The sequence below is a fragment of the Aplysia californica genome, unplaced genomic scaffold, assembly GCF_000002075.1.
Source record: "Aplysia californica isolate F4 #8 unplaced genomic scaffold, AplCal3.0 scaffold00020, whole genome shotgun sequence".
Lineage (NCBI taxonomy): Eukaryota > Metazoa > Mollusca > Gastropoda > Aplysiida > Aplysiidae > Aplysia > Aplysia californica.
Genome location: NW_004797290.1, coordinates 56063 through 65638, shown reverse-complemented (window position 1 = coordinate 65638; position 9576 = coordinate 56063). Strand labels below are relative to the sequence as shown.

Here is a 9576-nt window from a genome sequence, read left to right as displayed (position 1 = left end):
CCACCCCGTTTGTGTTGTAGAACAACGAATTCCTTTAAGCCTTTGTTGGCCCTGAGTGATAGCCTGTGTCGAAGCAGTCCGCCTCCTTAGCGATCTCAAATGTGTTAAACGGAGTGTAAAACATTCGTCAGTACCTGCTGTTTTTTTTCTCCTTCAGATATAAAAGAGTGCTCAAATAATCCTTCACCTTGTAAGAATGGCGGAACTTGCAATGAACTGCCCGGAAGTTACAACTGCAGCTGCCAGCAGGGATGGACAGGAGACGATTGTGAGACAGGTAAACTTTGTCAGGGGATTCTCGTGGTCTAGAGGTCACGATGTTCGCTTCTCTTTCAAAGGAGTTCCGGATGCGAAACCTGACAGCGACGGAAAATTTTCGTCCCTGAAATGTTCACCTTTCACCTCCTTTTTTGCTCTCTAACCATGATCTGTCGTCCACTTTCGTATCCACACCCCCCCCCCCCCCCCCTCTTCTGGGCTCCTGACTCTTTCTCCTGCCTTTCTACTGCCACTCCTTGGCTCCTTCTTACTGCTGTCTTTCAGCCACACCCCTAATCTTAGGGTAGGTAAGCTCTAACACCTAGCCTTCTTGGATAAGGGCAAAAATCTCGGGGGTCCTGTGTGCAAGTTGAACACATTAAAGATCCCTTGGTGGTCAAAAATCAATAAGACTAGGCTTCGGCTGCCACCAAGGCAAAATTCAAAATTAATACAGTTGTCTCCGTCTTAGATCCCACGGCTTACGATCCTGGTTCGCTTAAGATCCCGCTGTCTAAGAAAACAATTTTTCCTATACAAAAGTCACCCCTAAGATCCCACTTTGATTCACCCTGAAGGTCTACATTCAGCCATGATCCTGCATCACAGATCATAATTTACAGAACAAAAACCCAAGCGCAGCCGATCAACCAAGAGTGAAAAGTTGAGATCATTGAACAGCCCGTCGCGTGAAAGACCTGCCGTTCTTGTGAATGTGATCAAATAAACGTTGTAAAATTTTATGAAACGCACAATGCTCCGAACAAGATCACACCGGGGTGTGAATTCACCAACTCATTTGTTTTCCCAACACATCGCACTCACATCTGAGCTCTCCACCTAAACTTACATCACTCGCATGGTGGGTGGGGGCCAACAGGCTCGCTTCAGGTGGGACCACATCGAACTGTGAACTCTTCCTTGACCATTGCAGCAGTTATCTCAGCTCCCGAATTTGGGAGACAAACTGAATTTCTATTGGTGTGGTCACAACGTAATGCTGTATAAAAGGCCGGGGATCTCGGTCAGAGACGGAAAGCTATACGTTTTGGATAGGTAAAGAAGAGGTGTAAATGGATCAGCGTAGATCTTGAGACTTACGATAGGATAATAAGTGAAAATGGCATGTCTCATGCCATGTCACTGTGACTGGTCATCCAGGTTGACCACTCTTAGCTCGTCATATGTCACATAATGTAATAAACCTATCCCGGGTTCACGTCAGTTCATGTTAGATTGAAGGGAAACCATTTTACTGGTTGTGGGCCTTAACATGGGTCACCGTAGGTTCTTCTCTTTGTGCATCGGTTAAGATCCCGTTCGCTTAAGATCCCGCATTTTCCTTGCTCCTGAGCACTGAGATATTAGGCAGAGACTACTTTACCTACCAAACTAAAAATGATTAATGTGTCCCATTTGCTCATATGACCTTAATATTATGCAGTTGCAAGTGCCATAAAGTACCTACCAAAACTAGATTTAAAAGTTTGTCAGTTTTATTGCTGTTGTTTTTTTTAAATTAGATTTCTTTTTTGTTTTCCGTATGTATTTTTACGTTAAGAGAATTAATAATAAAAATATTTAGAATTCGTCAACCTCATCTTCTTGTAATGTAGGCTTGAGTATATTATTACAGGCAAGCTGAGTGTGCTTAAAACAATGTTTAGTGTATTGTCCAAATTTAAGATTCATTGGGAACATTCCCAAGGAAAGCAACAGCAGCAACGACAACAACAACAACAACAATAACAACAATAACAACAATAACAACAACAACCAATATCATATTAACAAAGGTTGAACAAAAGATATTTCGTAATGGTGACTATGAGACAATTACAAAAAGAACCGAAGATCAGAAAATGAAAACTTGACTAATTATGCTGTGGTGGGATGGGCTTACTGTTGTCCTGGTTGAGCGTATAGATAAGATTAAATTGGTCACACAAAGTGTAGTGAGCTCACAATCATCATCATCATCATCATCATCATCATCATCATCATCATCATCATCATCATCATCATCATCATCATCATCATCATCATCATCATCATCATCATCATCATCATCATCATCATCATCATCATCATGAGTTGCAGCAGCAGCAGCAGCATCTTCATCATCATTATCGACACACACGCATAAAGGCACACACACAGACACACACATACCCCCCCCCCCCACACACACACACACAAAAACACCCACTCACCCACATGCACACACTCATGCACACTGACAGACACACACATACATATTATATTTTTATAAATATATATAATATATTTTGTAGGTGTATAGATATATACACCAGGTTGACTTATGTAAGCGTTGCTCTTTTAATAAGTGTTCTCAAAACAACAGGTGTGACTTAATAATGAGCAAGTATGTATTGACTATGACCTTGATAAACCGTACTATTTCAGATATAAAAGAGTGCACTATTGATCCAACTCGCTGTAAGAACGGTGGAACCTGTGAGGAGCAAGATGGAAGTTACGAATGCAACTGTGCCATGGGCTGGACCGGTACCAATTGCGAGACAGGTAGGCATAACTGAAGAAGTCTTGGGAAAAGCCACCACTCGTCGAAATAGTGAAATTGAAGAGTCCAGCATTTTTGCGCCAGTTTGGCAGTTGTTATTTAGTTTTTGCTTCTTGACTCAACACCTTATAATATGTCCATTTGAAAACACATTTCTATGTGGATTTTACTGGGAAATGTTGATTAAAGGCACACAAATGCTTAATTTTCTTTCTTTTTTTTTTTTTTGGTGAGGTTTCTAAAGCTATAGAAGTCGCCAAATTTTGAGGCCATTTTCTCACTAATTTTAGCCCTGAAACCGAACGACCCCCACCTACTTCCGTCACACATGTCTAGACTTCTATTTCAGATAGAAATGTACTTTTTTCTCCGACAGATAAACGAGTCAACAAGCTTTAAGCTGATAGCAATAACTCCTCATGCTAGAAAATTGAGGAATGCCTGATTCCACTGTGTCGTGACACATATCAATATATGAGTTAGAGAGAGTGAAGGAGAGGTAGAGAGAGAGAGAGAGAGAGAGAGAGAGAGAGAGAGAGAGAGACAAAGAGAGAGAGACAGAGAGAGAGACAGGGACAGAGAGACAGAGAGAGAGAGAGAAAGAGAGAGAGAGAGAGAGAAAGAGAGAGAGAGAGAGAGAGAAAGAAAGAGAGAGAGAGAGAGAGAGAGAATGTTTCACGGAGCGGGTTGTTCCAGCAAGTGAGACATGTATTTACTAATGTCCTGTCTTGTTGTGCGTATGCGTGAGTGCACCTAACCTTTGTAACATCTACTGCCATTGTTAACGATCAAGACAAATTTCTCCCTGCGAGATGAATAAAGATTGTCATTATCATTGTCTTTGTCATACGCTAAATGTACCCGCCCCTCTCCCTAATTTCAATGGCGATTGACCCAGTGTGCTGATCGGGAGGTCAGCATGCGGGTCACAGAGAGGACCAGCCGCCACGTCTTACAGGAACAGGAAACAGCAGGGCTTTCATTGCCATGATGCTCAAAAGAATGAGGGTTAATTCTTTACTTTCACCAATGTTAACTGTGCTGATGTCTCGCACGAAGCACTAGCTTATTCTGTCCCTGTGGGTGCAGTTGGTATCATGCCTCACTGCGATGAGGATGGCCATGTTTCAAAACCCGGAATGTGGCATTCTATTGGGTTGATGGTGGGGGTATCTTGGCTGTCAGCCTGTTGTCCACAGTCCTATCAGAGCTGGGCTTTTGTTCTTACTGTGAAGATTTCATGGCATGTTTATGCAAAATATATAACATGTTTGAGTCAGCATAAGTGTCACATAGTCTGGGGTTTGTTTTGACATTTGAGTATCTGCTATTTATACAGTGAGTTTTTCTATGTGTGTTTTAAGTACTGTTTAAGGTTTTATTTTGGTTTTGAAGATTAATTTTAAGGGAGAGAGGCGTAAAAGCTTAATAAATTTAGAAAAGCAGTGCAGGTTTTATGACAAATGGAGATCCATATTTTTGAAAATCTAAGCGACCTTGGTTTAGAGATTTTGTACAAAGTAGATATAAATCTTTGTCATGTGCGATTTTATAATTTTAAATATTGAGGTACCAAGTCGATTGGTCCAATTAGTGTCGGCATTATCGAGAAGTTGGTCGTTTGGTTGGGGGGGAGGGGGGGGTCAAATGGATTTTAAAACATCCTCTGCTTTTGATCAGGGGATACGACCCCATCCAACGGCAGTATGACTTACATATTAAATGTTGCATTTATTGATATTTCTCAAATACTAAAATCTATGTATGGGTAAAGCAGCCTCCTCTTTTCCTTTTTTTTGGAGGGAAGTGGATGGTTTTTAAAGGCAGGTGTTTTTACCCCCCCCCCCCCCTCCCTCCCCCCTATTGACACAGTTTAGGCCGTTTAGGAGTCGAGCTGAAAGGGATACAAGTTGTGTGTGTGAAACACTCGACAGCTACACCACAGACACTGGTACACGTGTCCTCAACTCTATTCGATAGATGAAGAGGACCACCACAGCACCTGTCTCTGTTCTGATATCTTTTACACGATTCTCTGCCTCAGACATACAAGTTTTAACGTCTATGGTGTTGCTGTTAGGCTCTTGGATGTCGGACACAGAAATCATGAGTTCGATTCTCACATTGGAAAGGGGGGGGGTTGTTGAATACCTCCGTCTCAGGCAGATAGAATGACTAGAGTCAAGAGTCTTTTATTGAAGAAAGGATCGAGAAGCAATATTCAACTACTGGAAAAGCTAGGAAGAAGATCTCCGTCGGTTTGCAGGGAAGTTGCATCCGTTTCAGCCTGGGTTGGCTCTGACAGTCAGAGGCGAAGCCGCCCGCCACATTAGTGCTTGGAATTGTGTGAAACATCTACAGTTCTCTTTTTGAAAATAGTTGGTCCTTATTCTTAGTGCTCTGGCCTTCATAATATGACGCACAAACCATTATCCGTTACACAGTTACAGTATGAATGTTTGTTTATGTGTTAGTGTTAATCTTAAGTACAAAAGTATTCATGTTCATTCATTTGTGTTTTGTGTTGCAATGAAATCATTGTAAAGCTCCTACTGTTGTGTTGTACAGGGGTAGATGTAACATTATTATTGCTATTATTATTCTTATTCTTATTACTTTTACAAGACATCTTTCCCGCTCCCAGCCGGGTACTCATTCCCACTTCGATGAAGTGAGGAAACTTCATACAAAATATCTCTTCCAAGGACACAATTTCGGCCCCGTGGCAAGGTTCAAACTCATGACCCTTCAGTCACAAAGCACAAACAGCACTTCTTTTTTTGCTAACTGCTCCAATTCAGTCTTGAATTATGTGCTACAAATGCATCTAGGATGTAGAGAGATCTAGATCTAGATCTAGAGTCTTGCTCTATAAAAGACTACTCACCAAATAGGCGCCAAATTTTGAGAACATCAATACAACGAAGTAAACATTTGGTTTGGTCTAAAAGAACTCAATGTTTTGGGGACATGGCTACAACAAATGGATCCAGAAAAAGTTACTACAGTGAAGTTTGGCCTGAAGTATCTATCGACTCTGCGAATCACACATCCAAACTGAATTGGATATCGAGATTATAGATCTGGAAACATTAGAAGCAGCTGTCTCACACACACGACGAAGTACGAACCGAAACGGAAGTAGTCCCCAGTAAAATATGAAATGGATAGTGGCAGACTAAAAACATCCGAGAACTTCGATTTACAGGAAAAACCATCAAACCTGAAAAATCAAAAGGTAGTTTCCGAACTTTGAAAATATGCACACGTAACCCTTTGTGGCAATTCTTAACTGAATCTTATTTTTGTTGATTTTATGAGCAGCTGTGTAAAAATGTATACTGACCTCACAAGCGGGCTTAGCTCCATTATAATAAGATTGTTATTATTATTATTATTATTATTATTATTATTATTATTATTATTATTATTATTATTATTAATTGTTATTATTATTATTATCATCATCATTATCATCATTAAGACCATTTATTCTTATTTCTTTTATTACTGCTATTATTATTATTATTATTATTATTATATTTATTATTCATATTTTTATTATCATCATTATTATTATATTTATTTTTTGAAATTATTATCACCATTATTATAACCATTTCAGACATAGAGGAGTGCAGCGGCGACTCTACGCCTTGCCAGAATGGCGGTAATTGTACTGAACTGCCAGGAAGTTACAGCTGTAGCTGCTCACAAGGGTGGACAGGGACCGACTGTGAAACAGGTTAGGAAATGACTTGATGATGATGATGATGATGATGATGATGATGATGATGATGATGATGATGATGATGATGATGATGATGATGATGATGATGATGCTAAAATAATAGGCCTAATAATAATAAATAATAGATGAAATAATGATGGTAATAGTAATAATGAGAATAATGATGATGATGATGATGGTAATAATAATCATAATCATAATAACAGCAACAATGATATTAATAATAATAATGATAGTGATAAAAAAATAATAATAGAAATGATGATAATAATAGTAATGATGATGGTGATGATGGTGATGATGAGGGTGATAATTATAGGGCCTAATAATAACAAAAATAATAATATTAATAATGATAATGATTATGATAATAATGATGATAATAGTAATAATCATATATAATAACAATGATAATAATAATAATAATAATAATAATAATAATAATAATAATAATAATAATAATAATAATAATAACAACGGTATTTATCTTTGTCGAGATAACGAATTATAACAACTGATAACAACTGATTACGACCAGTAACAACTGATAACAACTGATAACAACAAATAACAACTGATAACAGCAAAATAACGACAAATATCAACACAAACGTAATAATTGTATAACCAAAAAAAACAAGCTAGAAAGACGCGCCAGGAAGAGGCGCAAGTATACTCTACTTAATCTAATTACTCATTGTGAGGCAGCGTGGTGGAATCAGGCTCTCCTCAATTTTTGGGCATGTAGAGTTATTGATATCATCTTAAAGCTTGTTCACTTGTCTTTATTTGGATGAAAAAACTATCTATTTATCTTGAATACAAGTCGAGATATTTGCGAAAGAAGGAGGTGGGGGTCACATGTTTTCAGAGGTAAAATTAGTGAGAAAATTGTCGCCAAAGATTAGTTATTTCCTTAGCTTAAGAGTCCGTGGTAACTGAAAATTTACATTTTTTGTGCCTTTAATCAACGTTTTTCAGAAAAACCCACACAGAAATGAGTTCTTTAATGGACATGAAAGGTGTTAAGCCAAAAAACAAAAATTTGATAAAAATTCACTAACCTGCATAAAAATGCAAAGTTTCTTCACTTTGATTATTTTGATGAGAGCCTGATTCCACCATGCTGCCTAACATATACGTTTGTTTTTGTTTTTTCATAAGACAGTAGCGTATGATTATTATTGTGTCGATGTACTTCTCTTTTCTCAAACAAAACATTCCCTGCACTAAATGACCATTATGGTGTTGACCAATCAGTGTGTTTCTCTTTAATCAAACAAAACAAACAAAATTTAAAAACCGAACATGGCGCTCACATGCCCTTATGTAATTACGAACACTGTAAAAAAATCTACTCTATAACTAAAAACCAAACAATGTTCCCTTGGGCTTGATAAATAGAATCCAGGCTCCTTGAGGCCCATATACTGGGTCCAATTACCTGAACTTACCCAGCTAATGGCCAGAGTGCGCCACTGGTACATCATACTTCTTTTCGTTCTATCTGTTGTTTCTTGTCCGTCTGTCTTCCTTCCCCCCCCCCCTTTCATGCAATTTCTCTCATCGTGTCAATATGCATCTCGCTACTCACATCCCAAACTCAGACTTACTCAGAATGGTATCCGGAACGAACTGGGTTTTCTTTTTAGTTGAGTTTGGTTTGTTTGTTTGTTTTTGTTTGTTTGTTTGTTTGTTTGTTTGTTTTGCTTGGGGTCAAAGTTTTGGAGGAGGGGGGGGGGGTTGTTTTTCTGCAAATGTGAGGCAGCGTGGTGGAATCAGGCTCTCGTCAAAATAATCAAAGTGAAGAAACTTGCATTTTTCCGCAAGTTTATGAATTTTTATCAAATTTTTGTTTTTTGGCTCAACACCTTTCATGCCTATTAAAGAACTCATTTAGGTGGAAATATTTCTGAAAAACGTTGATTAAAGGCACAAAAAATGTAAATTTTCAGTTACCACGAACTCTTAAGCTAAAGAAATAACTAATCTTTGGTGGCCATTTTCTCACTAATTTTACCTCTGAAAACAAGTGACCCCCACCTCCTTCTTTTGCAAATATCTCGACTTGTATTCAAGATAAATGGATATTTTTTTCTTCCAAATAAAGAAAAGTGAACAAGCTTTAAGATGATACCAATAACTCTACATGCCCAAAAATTGAGGAGAGCCTGATTCCACCACGCTGCCTCACAAATGTCATGGGTGTTTGGAGAGCACCACATCTTTTCCCCTTTCTTTTGCTTCTGTCAGTCTTACCTTTCCCTCGCACTTCAAGACCGTTGTTGTATCAATATGCTTCTCTTTCTCCCTCTCTCTCCTCTCTTACCTTTTTTAACTCCCAGTGGAGCACAGGCCATCAACAACATTACTCCAGCGAAGCCTGTCATGAGCATCCTTTTCTATCTATTTCCATGATGTCCCCGCTTTTTCAATTTCCGCTTGTACCGCTCGCCTCCATGTCATCTTTGTTCTTCCCTTCTCACGCTTTCCTTGTGGGTTCCACGTTAAAGCCTGCCTGATGATGCTTGTCGGGGGTCTCCTCAGGGTGTGTCCAATCCATTTCCTTTTCTTCACCTGAATATCTTCCTTTAATGGCCTTTGGCTTGTTCTCTCCCACAATTGAGCATTAATGACTCGATCGTACCACTTGCTTCTCTTTACTCGAACAAAACTTCAAACGTTTTCAGACATCAAGGAGTGCTTAGAAAGCCCGTCAATCTGCCAACACAATGGGACGTGTACGGAACAGCTTGGAAGTTTCAAATGCGCCTGCCCCGATGAGTGGATTGGTGACAAGTGTGAGAAAGGTAAACTTATTATTTAGAGTTTATCTTTCTTCTCTCTGTGTGGTAGCTGTTACTTCCATGCTGTGCGCTTTTGCTATTTTATCCTGTGTGAATGAATTATTACTTTTCAGTGAGACTGATGTAAAGCGCTCAGAGCTTATACTCGTATGGGATAGATTGCTATATAAATGCAATCTACTTATATTAAGAATTATTATGAATTATTATTTTTT

General features: G+C 38.8%; 1 protein-coding gene across 1 annotated transcript in view; it reads left to right on the top strand.

The window, feature by feature from the left end:
* LOC101857852 overlaps positions 1-9576 on the top strand; it is a gene marked incomplete at its 3' end in the record, with an annotated part of 90173 nt that overhangs the window by 25989 nt on the left and 54608 nt on the right. The window contains 4 exon segments of the mRNA XM_005090614.2: positions 158-277; positions 2686-2805; positions 6429-6548; positions 9245-9364. Of these exon segments, the coding sequence (XP_005090671.2) occupies positions 158-277; positions 2686-2805; positions 6429-6548; positions 9245-9364 (480 nt within the window).